Source organism: Gopherus evgoodei, chromosome 4 (assembly GCF_007399415.2).
Source record: "Gopherus evgoodei ecotype Sinaloan lineage chromosome 4, rGopEvg1_v1.p, whole genome shotgun sequence".
NCBI classification, from domain to species: Eukaryota; Metazoa; Chordata; order Testudines; family Testudinidae; genus Gopherus; species Gopherus evgoodei.
The window spans coordinates 41,318,152-41,340,619 of NC_044325.1; the positions used below are offsets into that span (position 1 = coordinate 41,318,152).

A 22,468-nucleotide genomic window follows, 5' to 3' on the forward strand; every position below is an offset into this window, starting at 1 on the left:
TATAAAGGCACCTTATGATTTCCCTACTGCAATCCGGGCATCAGAATGTCAGTAAAAGCTTTTTGCCCCTTTGTGGAATTCCCTTCAGGGAAGGTTAAAAGGGAAGGCAGAGGAAGGGGGGGAGGGGGAAGAGAAGTGAGATAGTGCAAGGGATTCAAACAACACCTAACGAACAGAGAACAGAATCACATAACAACACCAGAACAATGGACTCCAAGACACACTGACAAGACAGATGAACACAGACAAGACACAAGATCACTACCAAGATTTTAAAAAATAGGAAAAAAAACCCTAAAAATAAATCAATATAACACTGAGACTGCAGAGGCAGCCACTGGTATTGGCACAACTCATCGAAAAAGAATAAATTATAATTCAACTAAAAATAAAAGTTAAAAATAATCTCCCAAATCATGCACTACAGACTTGCTGGGTTAGCCTGACTGCATAGCTCTGATGAAACACAAAATGGCGTCATCGCAGCTCATGCACAGATTAATGAAGGCCACGGTTAGTTAATCAGCTAAAACTACAGCATGCCACAAAAAATGATCTTATACTGACCCAGAAATAAAGACACAACAGATATTCTGCACTTGCAATAAAATTCTTTTTATGCCATCTGCAGTTTGTAGGGGTTTTATTATTTTTGTTTTGCTTTGTCTTTTGTGGGGGAAGAAGCAGCAATTCTTGCTTTTTTTTTAATGAAAAGAAATGTAAAAAGGGGAAGGTGATAAGAGAGGGTCTGCACAGAAGCAAAAAAAGGAAGGAAAGAAAAGGGAGAATAAAAGAAGGCATAGAGGGGTGAGAATCTTCATTCTTTTGCGCACAACTTTCTTGGGATGTCTTTTTTAATCTGGAAGTTTAGAGTTTTAGGATGGCAAGAAAAGATTTTGTTGCCTTTGTTGGATTGCAGAGCTCTCTCTCTCTTGCAAGTTGATTTAATTATTATTTTGTTGGAATTACTCCAAAAATACAAACCAAAAATTACAATAATGACTTTAAAAATTAAAAAAATAGCAGTATGGCAGCATCATGATTCAAAAAAAATTAAATCAAATAAAGGTAACTAAAATATCAATCACCAAAAATTCATGCGGCACAAGACGAGGTGAAACGACAGAAAATGTTCTTCAAATATATACAACGTATATATCTATCTATATATACATGGAGCCTTATGTGTATATATCGATGGATATATCTGTATAATTTTTTATTTTCTCTGCCCCCCGCCTTCCCAAGGATAACTGGCAGATGAAACTATTGCTTGAAAAACAAACAAATAAATAAATCAAAGGAAAAAAGGGGAAAAAACCCTCCAAAGGAAAAAAAAACGTGCTCTGTTCACCAAGAATTAACCGTATCATGCATCTGTCCATATCAGTGGATGCTGGGGTTAGATGAGGGCATGAATTTCTGTGTAAACATGTGATTGGATGATAGGAACTATTGTAGATATTGGTCTTACATTACTTTAGTATATATACATATGTATATATATACTGTATATCGTGTATATATAGATCTAAACTATATAAACTTGAGGGAGTGTTTGGGGCTTATATAGAAGGATCAATACCCTGAAAACGAAACCCAAAATAAAAATATAACATAAAAAGGAGGGTGGGAAAAAAACCATAAGATTCTGCATGAGTGATCAGTAAACTTGTTCTTTGTTTTGGCCTTCAAAAACATCTGCAGCCAGAAAGTTCCATAAAGCAGTCATTGCCATTACAAATATCACCCCATGTAATTCTGCCCCACAAGGATAGCCCTCATTTCAGACCCACGCACCTGGGGCCCAATCCTGTATTCTCTTTGTGCCCCATGTAAGCCAGTGACAGGCTGAGGGAGGCAAAAGTCAAGGTCTTAGTATCATTCCACTCTGGCTGTTGTGAATGACTAGCTGTGGAAATGCAGCCTCTGGAAGATGAGGTGAATGGTATTTGTGCTTGAGAAATGACGCCTATGTCAGGATTTACATTGGGCCCTTCTGTTTCCCTGGTCTCTCTTTGCGTTCTGTGTGGCTGAGGAGTTCAGAGCTATGCTACACAATTTGGGCCCAAAGTCTCCCCTTTCTGAGTGTGTGGCTCACACTAAAGGCAGTGGGTACCATTCATACACATTGAAGGGCAAAATGTGAGCCCCAGAGACAGAAACAGGGTTACATTAATTTTGCCTGATGCAGGGTCTCTGGTCAGAGGATTTGACACTGAGGGGTGAGCAACAGAAAATGTCTCACAGAGCTCCTGCTGGAGATGGGGGTGAGGGAAGGCAGCTTTCAAATCCATTGGGTTCTCCATAGAAGCCCTATGGCGCTAGCTGAGGAAAGGTTGTGCTGAATCAGCATTTCCTCTGATTTTCCGACCCATGATTCCTTCCCATTCAGCACTGTGCTTTTCCTGCTGGCTGCTTGCCTTGCAGACCCCTCGTGGAAGAGACTGTGTGCCCTGCCTTGCTGCTTTCTGCAACTAATGTTTGTGTCCTTGGCAGATTTTCCACTGTGGAGCCCTTGCACTTAGGGTTACATTGACAGAAGCTGGAATAACCCATGGATCGGTCTGGCGCATAAAGCCAGTTGTGTGTATATTGGCTTCTGTATATGCAGATATATGTGCCTACTGTGTAGCTGTGTATATATGTCACACACACATACTTAAATACAGTAGATGTTTTAATATTTCAGGGCATGAATTACAGATCTTTGGGTTTCTGCTGAAGGTTTGGCATACTGACTCCCTCCTGGGAAAAGTCTTCTGGTCTGATTTGCTAGAGTCAGCCTGAGGTTATTAAGTTTTTTGGATGATTGAAATACACCGAATAAATTCCTCTTGAAAAAGGCTGGGAAAGTCAGTCAGGCTAGTAAAAATTAGAAGCCTGCAAACAAAGCAGTTAGAAACCCACTGTCTGTCTGAACCCAGGGAGCTTGGGAGGTTTACCTCATAGCTGTGGATCATTTCTAGAGGTTATGTTACAGGATCTTGGTTTACTGGCAAGTGTTTGGGTATTGTTGTTTTGACTAATACCATAAGTGTGCTGGGCTGCAATTCCAACTCACTGCCCAATTAGATGCATTTAATCTGAGTCAGTCCCAAAGGGTTATAAGGACAAGCTTGACGGAGGAAAGGGTAATGGTGCTGGGTTAAAACAGCAGCTTTTAAGAAAAGAGAACCATGATTTTCAGAACAATGAAGGCTGTGTTAAAGGCAGATGAGGTTTACTCCTTATTTTGCTGGGGCCTTATAGTTCAGACACACAAATACCCTCCAGGTTCAAACATTGCACAGAATAGCCTTAAAAATCTTCCACCCACTGACTGTAGCTGCATGATCAAAACAGCACAATGGCTGCCTCTTTTTCCAACCTGCCATGCCAAGACACTGGACCCAACTTTGGGAGTGTGAGAAATCTTAACCAGGATCTAGAACTGAATTGCACAAATGACTCCTACTTCTAGAATGGGCCAAAACAACATCTTTGGCCTGAGCACCCAGGCTTAGGAGTATTTGAAATCTAGACCCAGATATAAACATGGTGTCTTTGGCACATATAGAGAATTGATTATAACAAGCAATTCAGCGCTAATGCAGAGGATGGAAATCTCTCCATTTTGGGTGACTTTCTCCCCAAGACCTTATGTGCTAATTAAGTCCTACTTTACCCCTGTATTAGGGTTTTAAGTGGCATATGAGAGGTATTTAGGGCACTAGGATGAATGTCAAGCTTTCTTATCTTTAGTCCATTAACCACTTTTCTGATATTACTTTTCACAGGGATTGTTATTAGACTCATTTATGGTGCCTCCACTGCTTTTTAGGTACAGTTCCATGGGTACGTGTGGTTCCATGACAGATGGTCCCAAGCTCTCAGAGTCAGGACAGGAATGTCAGGGACAGAACCAGGGAGTTCAACTGACATGCAGGTTGCAGGCTCCTTGCAGTAGTAAATTTGCCTGTAGAGGTGCAAGATGCCTGCCATCCCTGCTGCGCTGGGAGCTGGCCAGCACAGCCAGGGCCGGTGCAACCATTTAGGCAAACTAGGCGGCCGCCTAGGGTGCCTAGTGGTTGGGAGCGCCTAAAGGTCCCCTCAGGCGAGGAGGTGGAGTGGAGGTGAGCTGGGTGGGGGGGCACGTGGGGAGGGCTGCCCGCAGTAACGGAGGGGGGGAGACACACAGGGGAACAGCTCCCCGCCCCAGCTTACCTCCACTCTGCCTCCTCTGCTGAGCACACAGCCCAGCTCTAAGTCTCCTCCAATCAGCGCCGCAAGCCTGGGCGGGGAGGCGAATTAGAGCGGCGCCAGTGTGCTCAGTGGAGGAGGTGGAGCTGAGGTGAACTGGGGAGGGCTACCCAGGCAGGGTTAGCTGCCGTGGGGAGGGGAGAGGGGGGAAGTCTCCCCAGGCAGGGGTAGCTGCCGTGGCGGGGGCGGGGGAGGTCAGGTCTCCCCAGGCAGGGTTAGCTGCCACAGGGGGATGGGGGAGAGTCTCCATGGGTGGGGTTAGCTGCTGTGGGGATGGGGGAGAGTCTCCCCAGGCGGGGTTAGCTGCTGTGGGGGGACAGGGGAAGTCTCCGCAGGCAGGGTTAGTTGCCGTGGGGGATGGGGTGGAGAGGGGTTAGCTGTCGTGGTTGGGGAGGGTAGCTTCTGCGAGGGGGAATCCCCGGGTGGGGGGGCTGAGTTAGCTGCTGTGGGGGGGGCAGGGTTAGCTGGATGGGGGGTGCAAGATGGAAGTTTCGCCTAGGGCGTGAAACTTCCTTGCACTGGCCTTGAGCACAGCCCTGATACGAAAAAGAGTTGGAGACGGGCATTTCTTTTTTTATCCATCTTTTACTTTTAAAGAAGTGAGCTAGAGGTATTTGGATTCAGAGTAGCTGTATGTTGAGGTTCAGGGTTTGGATTCAATGCGGAATTACGCTTTGGGTTCAATGGTGCTGACATCTCGCAAGTATTTCTCATGACATTTTTGACCTCAAAGAGATGCAAATCTCATGATTTTCTGCCATCTTTAAACACATTCAAACCAGAATCTGAAAATGGTCTCCCTGGGTGTCAGATTGGACCCAGAACAAAAATCATAGGAATATATTTGGCTCTGGGGATTGGAGTCTGAATCACATGATATCTGAAAGGCTTTGAATTGAAGGAGGAGACTCTCTCCTGACCGTGACTCATTGTGCTTGTGTATTGCACAATGACCTTACTCTGGTGTGCATCACATCTCACAGCTGCAGTGGGGTAACCATTTGTGTTCAGTAGCCTATAGGTTACTGCATCATACCTCTGGGGGTGAAGCGAGGCCAGGTCCTGGCATCTGGAACAAGCTCAGGGGCTTTAAAGGCTACTGATTATCATAGGAACATGATGGGGCCTGAATTGAGTTTGTCATTTAATTTCCAGTTTGTTGCAGAACTGAACAGGAAAGCTACAGGGTGGTGTAAAATACACTGGCCTGCCAGCAGAACAATAGGAAGCAACTTTAAATGAGTTTGATTAAAAACACAAGTAAAACCATCTGATTCTTCCTCTCTCTGGGGTATCCGCAAAGGAAGAGATCCTTGCAAATGGCCAAATCCTGCCCTGGCTCATGAAGCAAGAGGGTACTAAGACATGTCCAATGCACCCTCCACTACAGGGGTCTAATGACCAGGGCAGGATGGTTCAAGGGACCCATTCACTTTTCTGCTGATTTCAGAAATATCAAAAGGACCATTCTACTTCCTTTGAAATTGGGGGGTGGGGTGGGTTCTGACACTGAGGGTATGTCTACACTAGAAACATTACAGAGGCACGGCTGCACCACTGTAGTCAGACACTTACTAACGCATCAGAAGGGGTTCTTCCATCACTGTAGTAAATCCATCTCTCCAAGAGGCGATACCTAGGTTGACAGCATAAATCTTCCAATGACCTAGGAGTGTCTACACTGGGACTTTAGTCAGCTTAATTACACTGAACAGAACATGAAATTTGTCATAGCCCTGAGTGATGTAGTTAAGCTGAACTAACTTTGTAGTGTAGACAGAAGATATCTAATTGAGGAGTAAAGTGAGCCCCAACTAGCAGTTGGACACAGCAGCATACTTGCTATCCAGTGGAGGAGTGACCACAGCTCTTCAGATCATAACTGTGCATGTGCATGGGTCATTAGCCATCCATCTCTCCTTGCACCATGGACTGATATAGCCCTGCTGCTTCTCCCTCTACTGACTTTGAACACCAGTGCTGCTGAGAGGATTTAACCCCAAGTGCATAAGCGAGCATCCACAGCAAAGATCACTTCACAGTGGGCCAGTCAACTCCTCCACTTGCTGCCAGTGTAAATCCTAAGGAACTTCACTGACTTTAGTTTATCACCTTACCCCCTCAATGAGGCACTAAGGAGGGATAATCTCCATTGTATATATGAGACACAGAGGTTTTGGGGCCAAATTTTCAAAAGTGCCTAAATCACTTATACTTTTGATGGGACTTTGGCTCCTACAGGTCAGATGTTCAAAGGTATTTAGGTACCTAGTGGAATATTCCAAATTATTAATGCAATGGCTCCTTCCTTTTTTAGAAGCCTGCTCCCTCCAGGCTTGACTCATTCACTGATGCTACATTCTCAGATTCTGTGCTATCACTATTCATCACCAGGAAAAGATCTGTGACACAGACTGGATTTTTTTCTAAAAGATCTGCTCTAGGAATTATTTTGGGGAAGTATGTGTTATAAAGGAGATCTGACTAGATGGTCACTTTTGGCTTTTGAATCTATAAATCAGTGACTCTATTGCAGTGTGACAGCAGGAAATGGACAAGAGGAGCAGGCTGATAAAGATAGGAAAATGCTTCCATTTTGACAGTCAAAGAAAAAAAGAAAGTTTATCGAGATCTTTGAAGATTGGTAGGGGTCTTTAAATGGATGAACTGTTAGTTTCTGTTTCTTCAGTCCTTTGTGTATGGCACTAAATTCCGTGGCCCTGCCTTAATGAGACGCCACTGTGCTGATTCCCAGTGACTCACCACTGCCCGTCTCTGTGGTAGGTCTTACTGTGCCACTGGTACTCACCTCTGAGTCAAGTGTTTACATGCTAACCTACTCTCATGATTGCCATGCTGGGGTGTAGAACAGCCTTAACTTCACTGTGGATTATAGATGACGCGCCGAATGCCAGGCAGTGGGGCATTGGCTGGTACAGCTGAGTCTGGTTATGTATCTCCAGCTGCATGAAAATGTTGGAGGAACAGTTTTCAACTACCTGCCTGGCTAAGTGCATAGGTCTTTATATTGATCTGGTAGAAGGGACAGAGGCTCTGCCATTTGCTTGAATCTGCCTGAGTGTCTCGGCCTTCCCTAATGGTTCCACTGTGGAATTTCCCAGCTACAGTTCAAAGCCATGTTAGTTATTGAATGACCAAGTCCTACCAAAACAAAAATAATAATAATAATAATAATAATAATAATAATAATAATAATAATAATAATAATAAAAAAGAATGCAGGCTGCCTATGAAAGGTGGGAAAGAAATATGAAAGCACTATCTTTGGGTGACTTTTATTATTATGACTATATTAATCTGAAAAGGTTCAGGAAACTATGAACAGAACATTTTATAGGGTTGTTTTTTTTTAGCAAAAAGAAAAATAACCCCAAACAAATAATAAACCAAAACAAAAACAAAAATTAAACAAACTATTTATGTGTTTCACCTTTAATGATGTAAGAGTCTAACCAAACTCCATTTTTTTATGTACACAGAAATTCGATGATATCTGTTCTCTATTATATAAATGCTTAACTCATGGCAAGCCTCAAAAAGATGACTTGAAAAAGTCTGTAAGAAATAAAACAGACTGCAGTTGCCTGCTGGATATCACATCATATATATCTCACCAGAAAGTAAAGCCATCAAACCATCAAAATGTATCTGGGTCTAAAGGGAGAAGTCGAATCAGTTTCAAATGGCTACACTCCTGTTGACTCTTAATGGATACATTTTGAAGCATCATTGCAGGTAACATGGCACAACTTAATACTAATTTTGCATTTACTGTGATACTCCCCAAGTTTTCTAGGCACACAGAGAACAAAACTAGTATGAATCTAGTACCATATTAACTGCATTCAGAATCCCACGGACAAATATATTTTTGCAGCATATTTTCAGAATGATGATTAATAAAGATTAAATAATATTGACCATTCATTATTGCCCAACTTTAGTTTCTCTCTCTTTCACCCCTCAGTCCCTCCACCTTTAATATATACTTTGGACCACATCAATTTCTTCCTCTCCAATAGAGCAGCACAAGGGCTGCTACAAATATGTAGCACAACTGTTAACCATTAATTAATTACGGGCTGGTTCCAGGAAGTTTGGCTTCCTGTACAAACAGCTTTCCATTAACTGAGAGGTTATTACATCTCTGTCTTTTGTTATTGCCAACTCCATGGGATCTGATGCTTGGCTGTATAAATTTGTATTTTATATACTATATATATATAACATATATAGCTATATATATGTATACATTCACACACACACACGCACACACATATATATATATATATATGTATGTATTGTTTTTTGCAAATGAAATAAGAAAGCAAGCAAAACAAGACTGACCTGACTTACCTGTACTCGGCTCACATTCAATGAGGTCTTCGTCATCGCTGGAACATTCAGCTGATGAAACAATGTCATCAGTGGTCTAGCACATGAAGGAAGGGAACAAAGAAGAGGGGGAACAAAGAAAAAAAGTGATAAGATGTTTGTTACCCAAAAGATTGTAGCAGAGGCAGTTTACTCTCCTGGGAAAATATTTTCAATTGCACCTTTTAAAAACACTTGAGTTCTGTTCAACATTCCAGACACGTCTAGGTATTATACACCTTCCATAATGCTGGTTTCCATTATACCAGGTAAAATTATTCAACTGTGCTGCTGAATATTTCAGGTATGTACAGATACAGTGTTCCTGCCATGCTGTTTAATATACCAGGTTGAACCTGTTGTGCCACTGAACAGACTAGGTACACCCACTTAAAACACCTGCTGGGCTGGCAAATGGTCCAGATACAGCCAAAAGTACCAGTTACAGTATGTCCAGTTAGAGCACATCTGTTATTCTGCTGAAATACCGCATAGGTCCAAGTAGAAGGCATCCATTCTGCGTCTGAGCATACTAGGGACTTCGAGGTTGAATGCAGTTACTGTACAGCTCAACATACTAGATGCATTCAAGTAACAGGCACATCCTGTGCAACCAAATGCATCAGTTGCCCCCAGAGAACAAGCATGCTGTGCTGCTAAACCCATCATTTGCACTCAGGCTGAGGGCAACTGCTGCTCTGCTAATCATTCCAGGTAGAATGCACCTGCTGCACTGGGGAACATTCCAGGTATACCCAGACAGAGCACAACTGCTGCACTGCTAAGTGATCCAGGCATAATGCTTCTGTGCCGCTGACCATTCCAGATAAGTCCACATAGTACAAAGTATAGTTTGGTCTGCTAACTGTAGAGGGATTGAGTCGAATGTTAATGAACCAGCAGCAGTACAGCAGGTGGGAAGGAAGATCTGGCACTGAAAGGCTTAAGGCAAACTAACAATATCCCTGGCCTGTGTGAGTTTCAGTATGGTACTTGCAGTTTCCAGCTGGTAATTTTTTTGTTGTTGTTGCTGGTCTAATTAATGAGCAGCATGTACTGCAGTGTGTTAGGGAGAGGTGTAATGGCTTCTCTCCCCAGCAGCAACTCCTTCACGTAATTGCTATAATTAGTTGAATTAGTAATGTGGACCATTAGGAAGATTTTGTGGCAGCCTCCGGACACAGGTTATAATGTTCCTGCACATAGTACAAAATTATCCTACCCTCAGCAGTGTCAGCTCAACCTAAGCCTGCCGCTGAAACAGTCCCTCTTTCCTGTTCCTTCCCGGCGCGGTGCAGAAAGCCACAGATTAGACAGAGACATGGGATCAGTGCAGTGACTCATGACAGATCCATGTAAGAACTGTCCTTGCTAGGGCTGGCACCAGCTGCTACTTAACTCATAGAAATTCAGAAGGAGTATAATTTTCCTCAGTACATTGTACTTCGGTTCCCAGGAGAAGTGTATTCATCCTGGGGACTTCAGGTCATTACAAATACACAACTCCTCATTTCTCCAAAGGACTCTCCCTCTTCCTCAAAAGGAGCACTCCCTTACCTTCCGAACCCCCATATTACTATCTCAAAGGGCTTTTTCTCAAGAAAGCAGCCAGCCCCAGGCTCCTTACCCAATTGTTCTTTAGCCCAGACCTGTCCTGGACTTGTGCCAGGAAACCTCTGCCCCCACACTGGCCTCTGATGTGGGCATACACCACTCTGCCTTTCTGCTTCTTGAGCTGAGAGAGGGCATGAGAACCAGTAGGGGAGGTGAGGCAGGGAAGCCCTGATCTAATCCCTCCTCCTTTTGGCTGCAGAGTATCTCTCCACCCCAGAACACCTAGACACTAGCCACTAGCCACTCACAGGTTGCATCCATTGGTCATTTTCCTAAGGGTTACATTCATTTAGTATGGTTTTTGCTGGAGAATCCAAGTGCTAGCTGAACATTGCTCTTCTTCCTGTTTAGTATATTAAGAAGTTAGTCAGTACATTCAAGTAGAACATACCTGAGGTACTATTGAATGTACCAGGCACTTCTTCACACAAAACTCTTTCTGAGCTGCTGAACAAAACAATTACCTCAAAATAGGTCACACCTGCTGTGGTGCTGAAGGTACCAGGTCCAACCTAACATTTCTCTGATTTCAGTGAGTTATGGTGGGCCATGGAATAAGAGCAGGAGTAAGGGGGTGAAATTAAGATGTAGAAAAATAAAAGCTGAATATCTATGAGGTGCCCTGTCATAAACAGATAGCTAAGGGTTAATGTCTCTTTCACCTGAAGCACCTGACCAGAGGACCAATCAGGAAACCGGATTTTTTCAACTTTGGGTGGAGGGAAGTTTGTGTCTGAGGTCTTTGTTTTCTGTCTGCCTGCTTTCTCTGAGCTTTGGAGAAGTAGTTCTGTTTTCTAATCTTCTGTTTCTAAGTGTAAGGACAAAGAGATCAGATAGTAAGTTATATGGTTTCTTTTCTTTGGTATTTGCATGAATATAAGTGCTGGAGTGCTTTGATTTGTATTCTTTTTGAATAAGGCTGTTTATTCAATATTCTTTTAAGCAATTGGCCTCTCTGTATTTCTTTTAAGAAAAAAAAATTGCTTAAAAGAATATTGAATAAACAGCCTTATTCAAAAAGAATACAAATCAAAGCACTCCAGCACTTATATTCATGCAAATACCAAAGAAAAGAAACCATATAACCTACTATCTGATCTCTTTGTCCTTACACTTAGAAACAGAAGATTAGAAAACAGAACTACTTCTCCAAAGCTCAGAGAAAGCAGGCAGACAGAAAACAAAGACCTCAGACACAAACTTCCCTCCACCCAAAGTTGAAAAAATCCGGTTTCCTGATTGGTCCTCTGGTCAGGTGCTTCAGGTGAAAGAGACATTAACCCTTAGCTATCTGTTTATGACATGCCCATAGAAAATAGCCCATGGTTAGTACTGGAAGTCCCATCAAATGAATCACTTAATCTTGGACTTGACAGACAGAGGACTAAGAAACATTTGGAGGGCACAATTCTGCAGTGGCCCCTGAGATTACATGGGACCTATGAAGATGATGCTTTGAAAGAGCAGCTAGTTAAACAGGCATCAGACCACCTAGTCTATGTATTGTGTTATCTTTGACTATGCAAATGGCCTTCTTAGGAGCCAGGCTGAGGAAACAATGGTTTATTTATGACCTTTTTGCTCTGGACTTCCTGAACCACATGTAACATTCTTGAGGTAGAAGAATGTAAGGAACTTCAAATATCATGTACAAAGAAATCTTGGTCCCAAGGTTCTTTCTTTGGCTGAATTGACATCTTCACAGGGTTAGATGTTTTGTTGAAATGCTAAGGCTGATTTCTCACTTTAAATGAATTGGTTAGAATGCCGCAGCACAGGATGGGCAGAGGAACGACGTTCAGTACCTATAACCTCCTGAGCATCGCATATACTGCACAGGCCACATATGTACATCTCCTAGATAAATGATTTAAAGGGAAAAGGCTTATACAATTCTGATGCTTAACTAAATTCTAATGATTTACTGAAAGTGGCTTTCCTCTGTCACCCCACTACGTTCCCAATAATAAACACTGTGTTTTAAGATTATCTTTTTAAAAATCTGTAAGCAAATCTGGGGGCTTTGAGAAAGGGGCCCACTACAGCAGACAAGAATCAGGCAAAATGCAAGCAGATGTGCCCAGTTCTACACCAAACAATCCTGCCGGTCCCGACCTGCAGCACGTCTTGCTATTTCAGGACTCCTCTCCAACACAGCTTTACCAACACACCTCAATCCTGACCAGATAACTCAACCTCCACCCCAACTGCAGCCGCTGATAATGCCAGACTATGTAATAGTTTTGTATGTACAAAAATGAAGATGAGAAAGAAAGATCATCAAAGCTAGTATAATTTTTTGATCAAAGCCAAGATCGCTAGAAACAACAGCAAGGACTAATTCAGTAAGCCGTCTTACCACCTACCATCCTGTATTATTTTCCCCTATGATATGCCTTATCCTTCCATTGCTATATGTTTTCTCACTGCCCACACATGTTGGCTTTCCATGCACTTCCTTCAGCTCACATACCCAACATATGAATTATACTAGATAGTATTTCAATGAGGAGCAGCAGCAAACTAGAGCAAATGAGCCCCTTAGGAGACAGAAAGCCTTGTAGCTGGAATCTGCCACTTCACGACCATCTCATGAGACCAACATGACCTTCATAGGGTGATGCAGCTTCACAAGACGGCATGGTCTAGTGGAAAATAAGCATGGGCCTGTTGGCCAGGAACTCCTGGGTTCCGTTATGAGCTCTTCCACCAACTGCTTGCGTGGCCTTATGCAAAATCATTTAACCTCTCTGTGCGTCTCTCCCCATTTGTCAAATGAAGTTGATAATACTCACCTATCTCCAGGAGGCCTATGAGGATTAATTAGTTAATGCCTGCCCAGTGCTCTGAAGATGCTAAATGCTTAGTATTATTATCTATGGGCAACTGCACACTAACCACTTCAGGTATCTAATTACTCCATAAGGGCTTTCTAGTCAAAAGGATATGAACAAGGCATCTCCCTACAAAGCGATGTTTTGTGCTTTCATTTGAGAGAATAATAGAGAGAAAATATTTGCTTGCCCTGTACATTAGTTAAATTCTATATTAAAAAGAATAATTCATGCTATCCTATTTTAAAATATAGATTTCATTTTTTAATCCCAGCACTGAAATTACTTGGCCCTGTATTAAGGGCCATAAAACTAAAGATAGGTATTATAATAACTTTCAATAAAATCTCTCTCTGGCAGGAACCCTTTTTATTCCTTCCCTGAAAATTTTTTTATTGCATTTATATTATTTTTTCTCTCCCCCTCTCTCCAGTGTTTATTGAAATTACCTTGGAATAAAACCAGAGCAGGAGAAAGCTGAAAACTCTGCATCCACTCTTGAGGATTTATTTATGGGCATATTTACCTTCCCATTCTCTCAATTTCACAGAAGTGACTTCCCATTCCCTCCAATGACTTATTGTTTCTGTAATCACCTGCTTCTAATTATTCACTTCAGAGGCCTCTTCAATCTTGCCTTGGTGATGGTTCTGCATCTTTGTTCATTACTATACATCACTGCTATTGAGAAGGAAGTCTGACTGGCAGGGCAAAGCCTGGTCAAGACAATTCTGCTCCCCTTCTCTCCCCAAATGCACAAAGTCCCAATTTATGCCTCAGATGCACAACCTTTGCCCCTTTTTTTCATGCAAAGTGGCAGGCTCTGAATACCCACTTCCCACTCTACCGCTGACGTGCAATGCTTTTGGTCACCTTGCTCCCTGGGTGCACCATTATTTGACGGAGATTAAGCACAGGATAAAATAAACCCTGCCACGAAACAGCTTTATGAAATTATAAATAACACAACCAAGAATGATGGAGTTCTCACTGCCAGTAAGAAAGAAAAGAGAAGAACCCATAAATATTCCCCGAGTCCAACATACAAACTGCTCCACAGTACTTTCTCGGTGGCAGGTTCACTCTTTAAAGGAGGATTAAATTCTCCTAGCCGCCTGCCATTTGAATTTCTCTCCCCCACTGCATGCCTTACTCTGAGTCAAACACTGCACTCCAAAAGCATTTTTCAGTTTTTTCGAACGGGAGAAGTGTAAGTCCCATTGTCACTGAGGAACCACAGTTTATATTTAATCTAGGGATGGGCTCAATCCAAAACCATGGGTCCAAACATTTCCCAGTGTTGGGGACGTTTGGTTGTAGGTCTGCACTTTGCATCTTCTTTAAATCATTATCATGAGCTGACCTGAAACCCTGTATTTGAACACCCCAGAATATTCAGATGCAAATCCAGATGTGGATCAGGTATCTCTCTAATTAGGGTTGGCTAAACCAGTTCAGATACATTAAAGAGCACTCCAAACCTTTCCCTAAATTCAACCCACATCTGTGAAATTTTCATGATGTTTGAAAAAGGTCTCAAAAAGGTCTCCTGAACTCAATTGCTTGTCTCTCTCCCCTGTCACCATGCCACTATACTTCCTGGTTCTGTGTCAGACCACAAGTACTGGTATTCAATAAGTGACTGGGCTCAGAATATTTACTATGCTTGTCAAATCTACAAAGTGGGGAAGCCTCTTAATCTCTCATGATAGCCTACACTGGTATCATTTCAATTTTGGGCACCACACCAAAGAGACTCTGATAACTGAACATTGTCTCTTTAAACACAGTACTAACATGCTGTTATACCTGGTAATCCTCACTTATTTAATGGGAATCCTCACCTATCCTGTCTATGCCTTAAGCCTTTTTGTCCTTAATTTGTTTCAAACTTTTCCATTTAATCTTTGCAAAATGCCTCGGAGGTGGTTATATTTCCGCAAGTCTGGGAGATTCAGTCTGGACCTGCACAAACTACTACATCCAGATGGAAATAATGTGCAACATATGAGTGGGGAATACATGAAATTGGAGTTTGTAATGTGAAAAGACAGGAACAAAGATGTTGCAGTTTTGGTCTGTGTGTAGGCAGCAGAGGCACCAAATCAAAGGACAGGGAATTGGTAGTCCTTCCTTGTGCAGCTCAGCTGAGGCTACAGATGGAATAACTGGGCTTTCAATATGTATCAGTTTCAACATAGCTGCACCAATTTACAGCAGCAGAGAACGTGGTCCACTATGTTTAGTCTTGGGCACTTCTATGCCAGAAAGACATAGACAAATGGGAGGGAATTTTAGCAACACTAACCACGCACAACTTGGCTAAAGAAGGACTAAAAGAAGCACGGTAAGTGCCTAAAAGTATCTCAAGGGTGTAATAAACATCAAGGAGGAAGAGGAATTATGTAGGGTGCTCCAACATGGTATTTGGATGAAATTAAGCAAAAGAACATTTAGGATGACAGCCAGGAAAAAATTCTTAACAGTGAGCTCTCAGACTGTGGAGCAGACTGCTCAGGGAAGTTTTGGAAATCATCAACATTGAGGCCTTGTCTACATTAACCATGTAAGTCAATTTACATGGTTTATGCTAGTTAAGTTACGTAAGTTACATAACTAATATCGATTTACAGCAGTGTCTACACCGTGCTATGTCGGCAGGATACGCTCTCCCATTGACATAGCTTCCGCCTCTTATTGAGGTGGCATACCGAAATGGACAGAAGAGCGCTCTCCCATTGACTTATCGTGTCTTCACGAGACCCACTAAATCAATGACCGCTGCATCGACTGCAGCAACATCGATTTAGCCTGTAGTGAAGACAAGCGCGTAGACAAAGCAACCATACTAGCTAGTTATGAATATCCATGTTATTAGTGTATAGGCCTCAGTGAACAGTATTTTCCCCCTTCTATTTTAAATCTAATCTGGTATTTACACCATGCTCATCAGCATCAAACACCTCCTTAGCCATTTCTTGAGCCATTCCAAAAGCAGACAGTAAAGATATCCAACATGGGCTTTCAACTGTTCATGTTTCACTTTGAGCAAAGAGGTGTCACTGCCAGAGGTCTTATTGTATAAACAACACGATTCTCACATGCCCTAGATCCAGGCTGGCTGGGAGCCAGTCAGTAACCAGCATGCATAGAATTTTCCACATTAACATGACTTAGAAAAACAAACAAACAAGGAAGCAAGCAAACCAACCAACCAACCAACCCAAAAACAATCCCCAAAGCACTCAAAAATCAACCTCAGCACATTTCCGGCTGTGTGATCCTGGCTGGACACAAGAGAGCAAATTGATTTGCAGTCAAATGAGATTGTTATATAGGGTTCATAATAGATCTACCCACTGTAACAAAATCAACCATTCAGGCATTATCATTGTAGACAAGAGATTAAATAACCAGTCATGTAGGCTAAAGAAAGGAGAAAAGTAGCCCCAGCTGCATGTCAAGTCCACTGTCATGGGTGATATTGTTTAAAAAGAGCCTTGCAAGCCAAATTAGCCCTTTGGGAACACAAACATGCTTCAGAATCAGTAGTTCATTAAGATTGTAAAGCCAGCCTCTTCTTGACCAGATTTGATGCCAAGTACCAGGGACTTTTGTTCCCATCCCCAAGCTGCACAAAGATAATGGGGCTTAAAAAAAAAATCAGTGTTTCTGCTGTCTTAAGTCTTTTACCTCAATCTGCGGCTGGTGGGAACGATGGCGAAGTTTATGGTGGGGAGGGCAGAGAAAAGAAGAGGGGAGGATTAATCTGTGTGTTGTTCAAGGCACCCTGACAGAGGAAATAGGAGTATTGAACCACAGCAGCTTAACCAAACTTCACTGTACCTTCCCCAAAGCAGGGGGAATGTAATGCTACATGGTGTTCCGCTGATAAGCAAACTCCCCTAAATCCTTTCAATTTATTTCTTGGCCTGGAGAAATTACATATTATTTATGAGTTAGATAAATAAATAAACAAACAGAAACCCATCTCCAGGAACCTAGAGCAGTTGTTTATTGAAACCTAGAGCAGTTGTTTATTGATTTTATATACACACACACACACACACACACACACACACACACACACACACACACACACACACACACACACACAAAAAGTCTCTTGCTTTCGGTTTTTCTCATTTCCTATTAAAGCAGTGCCCAATAACTCCCCATGTGGTTAAAGGCATGGCAGCATTTCCATTGTGAATCCCTCAATGCAGCCCCCCGAGATTTGCAGGAATTTAGAAATCTATTGTAAAATATAAACTCTTGGCTAAAAACCCAGAGGATATGGTTTCTATACAAGACAGGGAATTTTCTTTTTTATCCAATCTCTCCTTCCCATATTTTTAATCCAATCTCTCCTTCCCATATTCATTTGGCGGCTTTTCCAGAGATATCTTCAAGATATTTGCAAAATGTTGGTATGTGAGTGTGTTGCTAATGACTCCTTATGAAAAGTGCAATGCCTCAGAGTATTCATGATGGAAGAGTTTTCAAAATCTAATTTACTTTGCAACATCTGATGCAGTTTATATCCTTCTTCTACGTTGTTTAGCTTGGGAGAGCGAATCAGCAAGAGCAGTCAGTTTCACTTTCTCACTACAATATTAGGCACTAATCCCATAAAGTAGATATATATGGCAATGGCTCCGATTTTTAAAGATGGGCAGGTTAGGATGTTTAGGTGCATAAATAAGTGTACTGATTTGCAAAAAGTGCCAGACCCTCAGCAACTCCCACTAAAGTCAACAAGAGCCAGTGGGAGCTCAGCACTATTGAAATTCAGGCAACTTATTTAGCAGCCTAACTTTAGGCATCTATTTTTGAAACTATAAGCCAGAACTGTTTGTAAAGCCTTTTCTTCCAAAGTTGATCTAAAGATTCCCCAATGGACAATTACAATCCATCCCAAAGGTTCTTTGAAGACTTCTGGTTAGGTCTGCAATGTGCCTTGATTTCTCCTTGGATCATCCAAGAAAACATTTAACATTTTGAACATAACTTCTCAAAATGTTATGAATGCATTTGAAAACAAAGGTTTCAACTATTTCTTTTAAACAGCTAGTGTAATCTATAAACAGGGTACTGGGAGTCAGAGTGTTCAGTTTTATATTCCTGTTTCCGCCAGTTTTATATTCCTTGTCTGACCTCAGGCAAGTTGCTTCGCCTCCCTGTACCTCTGTTTACCAATCTGTAAAATGGAGATAAAAATAACTGATTCTTCCACATGGGCATATTGTTAGTCTTTTAAAGTGCTTTGAGATCTTTGGATCAAAGTATAAGTGCAAAGTATCAATAAATTAGCAAAGGAAGGTCTACATTTGAGAAAGCTTGAAACTCAGATGGTCTGAGAAGCATCAGCTGCCCTTTTGGGACTCAGCCTCAAGAAAGAGTAAATGGGCCCTTTCCCTGTGTGTTAGCCCTGCACTTAATAACTGTGTCAGAAGAATATTTCTCATTTACACTCTGCTCCTTTGCTGGAAATCAATATGTTGTTCGCTGGCATTTTCCTCCCTCTTCTCCTGGACATCTTTATTTGGCTTGTCTTTTCTTCTTTGGAGGGGAGGGAGTTGTGTTTGATTTTGCTCTGTTATTGATTGGATCATTCTGAGCAAGAAATAAATAACTAAATACAGCATAGTGGCTTTAATGACAATCTTTTAAGACTCAGATCTCCACTCCATGTTGCTTCCCCTCCTAGCAGGTGATTTAAAAGAAACAAAATCTATAAACTAAGATGATGATGCAATATAAAGAAAGAGGCTGCCACATAGGCTATTTAATAGGCATTTCTTTTTATGTGCTCATTTATAAAACCACTTGGGTCCTGTTTCTATTTTTAAAGCAGTGCAGATTCCGCTGCCATTGCACCTTCTGCTAGGATCTCATCAGATCTTCAAAACAGACAGGATGCGCCCCAGTTAGCAAACTGGCATCTTGACTATTTGTTATGGTTAAATTAACTACTGCACTTTTCATAAGAAGAAGGTGATACCCTGGATTGTTGGCCAAATTCCAAACTGTTTAGGCTCTTTAAATTCTCCTTGTAACTTTCACTGGATAAGGTATTCTTTACTCCCATGAACTAAACAATGATGTAGTATTTCTGTGCATTGCCAGACAACTGCCATATTCCATATCAGAAATGGCTTTATTTCAGTCTGGGGTTTTCTTCTCCTTAGAGTATGCACAACGTGCCTCAGGTGGCACCGGACCAGGATTCATCACCAAATTTGGTCCACTGGTTGGATCATTAGCTTCCCCGGCCTGCTGAAGTGACCCCTCAAATGATAGATTTCATGATTCTAAGGGAAGGAAGGAATGGGGGCAGAATAAAGACAATGGGCTTCAAAAAAGCAGGTTTTAACAAACTCAGAGGACTGGTAGGTAAACTCCCATGGGAAGAAAATCTAAGAGATAAAGAAGTTCAGGAGAGCCAGCAATTTCTGACGGAGAGAATAATAAAGGCACAACTGCAAACTATCCTAATGCGAAGACAGGAAGAATAGTAAGAGACCAATATGCCTCAATCAGGAGGCTATCTTTAAAAAAGGGACACAAAGAGAACTTGGGGAATTATAGACCAGTCAGCCTAACTTTGATACCTGGAAAGAGTTACTGAAACAAATTATTAATCAATTTATAAGCACTGAAAGGGTAATAGGTATGACACGCTGGCACTCCAATATTCATCACTGTCATGTAATTAGGACATCTTTGTACAAAGTATGCCTTGTGAGGTATCATTCTAAAAGTCTTGATCGGCTAGACATTAATATCTCGGCTTGTATGTGCTATTGTCGTATGTGAAGTTATGAAGTTTGGCTATGTATGTGTTACTGAACATGTCATGAGGCTGAAAGCACCCACATGCAGCCTTTCAGGTACAACAGTAAAAAGGCCAAACAATGCACACAAGCACAAGAATTATCCCAGGAACTATGTACAATAGAAACCTCTCAGAGATAGCACTACAGAAGGGAACTGTTTGACCCAGGTCACAGCAAAAGAGCTTTCCAGCAAGTGGGAAGAAGATATAAAAGGGGGACAATGACACCATGATGGTATCTCATTCTCCCTACAACAACACACCTGGAAACACCTGGAAGTGATGGTCCCAGGCTAGAGGTATTTTTAGCCTGTGTATGAAAACCTGGGAAAGCCAAGGCAACTTGTGCCTTAAGAATCTGACAGCCTCTTTATCACTCAGGATGAGAATTTGCTAATTCACGTCCTACCTATCTAGTGTGCTAAGCTCAGTTTGCGGTTTTGTTTATTTACTAAGGTAATCTGTTTTGATCTGTTTGCTATCACTTAAAATCTATCTTTTGTAGTTAATAAATTTGTTTTTGTTTTGTCTAAAACCACTGTGAAAAAATTATAATTTTGGGCAGAAAGCTGTTGCATATCTTTCTCCACACTGAGGGAGGGGGTGAATTTTATGAACTTTCACTGTACAGTTCCCTGTGTAGTGCAAAACACTAGAATTTTGGGTTTACACTCCGGAGATGGGTGAAGCAACTGCGAGGTGCTTCAGCTGAGCCTTCCCAAGTAGAGCCGATATCAGTATCTGTCTGTGAAGCTGCATCTGGGTGTGTCCCTAGCTGTGTGTATAATGGTGAAAGAGCAAGCTTTGAGAGCTTGGCAACTCATCACAGCACCACAGTGTGAAAGGGAGCCCAGGCTGGTGGCACCCCGTGGGGAACTCGTCATAATAGGATTACAAGAAATGGCCAGCATGAATTTTGTCAAGAAAAAATCATGCCAAACTAACCTAGTTTCTTTCTTTGACAGGGTTACTGGCCCAGTGAATTGAGGGAAAGCAGTAGACGTAATATATCTTGATTTTAATAAGGCTTCTGACACAGTCCCACATGGCAGTCTCATAAGCAAATTAGGGAAATGTGGTCTAATTCCATAGTCAAAGAGTAGTTTTCAATGGTTCACTGTCAAATTGGGAGGGAGTATCTAGTGGGGTCCCACAGGGGTCAGTCCTCGGTCTGGTACTATTCAATATTTTCATTAATGACACAGATAAAGGACTCAGGATCATGCTTATAAAATTTGCAGATGACACCAAGCTGGGTGGGGATGCTAGCACTTTGGAGGACAGGATCAGAATTCAAAACTACCTTGATAAATTAGAAAACTAGTGTGAAATCAATATGATGAAATTCAACTAAGACAAGTGCAAAGTACTACACTTAGGAAGGAAAAAATCAAATGCACAACTAAAAATTGGGAATAATTGGCTAGGTGATACTACCATTGAAAAGGATCAGGGGGGTTATAGTGGATCAAAAATTGAATGAGTTTACAATGTGATGCAGTTGTGAAAAAGGCTAATATCATTCTGGGGTATATTAACAGAAGTGTCATATGTAAAACACGGGAGGTGACTGTCCTGCTCCACTCAACACTGGTGAATCCTGAGCTGGAGTACTGCATCCAATTCTGGATGCCACGCTTTAGGAATAGTATGGATAAATGGGCAGGAGTCCAGAGGAGAGCAACAAAAATGAAAACGTGTCCTATGAGAAAAGGTTAGAAAAGCTAAATATTTAGTCTTGAGATAAGACCACCGAGGCGGGACCTGATAACAGTCTTCAAATATGTTAAGTGCTGTTATGAATAGGATTGTGATCAATTGTTCTCTGAGCCCATTCAAGGTAGAGCAAGAAGCAATTGACTTAATCTGCAGCAAGAGAGATTTAGGTTAGATAGAAAAAACTTTCTAACTATGAGGGTAGTGAAGTTCTGGAACAGGCTTCCAAGGAAGGTTACAGAATCCCTGTCATTGGAGGTTTTAAGAACAGATTGGGCAAATGCCTGTCAGGGATGGTCTAGGTTTACTTGTTCCTTCCTCAGAGCTGGAGGCTGGACCTGATGACCTCTTGAGGTCCCTTCCAGCCCTACATTTTTATGTTTCTATAATTAATGATCACAGATGGAACAGGACTTGCGGGTGATTCATTGTAGATCTCTTAATCCATGGCACTGAGAGGAAATAAAGGTTCTGTCGTCTAGACTGCTTTATGTAAACACTTAAATAGTGGGGTATTTTATTATTTTATTCATAAAGTAACCGTAAATGTAATAGCTTTGCATAAATGTGCCTTAAAACAGCTTTTGCAATTATAGCATTTACAAGTACAGCCTAGTTCAATAAAGTAACATCTATCTTTGAATATTCACATTAATGCACTAGACTGCTCTTTCCAGACTTAAATCTTAGCTAAACATTGTGCTGTTAACACTCTTTATCATTCCTTACATTTCTTTCTGTTTCTCTGCATGCATTAACGCACTCCCGGGGAATGGCATTTAAATACTGTTACTCACCGGGCACACACATTAGCACACAAGATGAGTCT

The 22,468-nt window shown here is 41.7% G+C and overlaps 1 protein-coding gene across 28 annotated transcripts in view; it reads right to left on the reverse strand.

Annotated features, from left to right (window-relative positions):
- NRXN3 (neurexin 3) overlaps positions 1-22,468 on the reverse strand; it is a 1,499,321-nt gene that overhangs the window by 45,889 nt on the left and 1,430,964 nt on the right. For 19 of the 28 annotated variants that reach the window (XR_003999960.1, XM_030559000.1, XM_030559003.1 and 16 more), the window contains one exon: positions 8,611-8,695. Coding sequence is in view for 26 of the 28 variants with exons in the window: in XM_030559000.1 (XP_030414860.1) it covers positions 8,611-8,695 (85 nt within the window). In the remaining 2 variants the exon portion in view is untranslated. The remainder of the gene's footprint in view (positions 1-8,610; positions 8,696-22,468) is intronic. The other 9 variants (XR_003999959.1, XM_030559017.1, XM_030559013.1 and 6 more) reach the window with 1 other exon arrangement.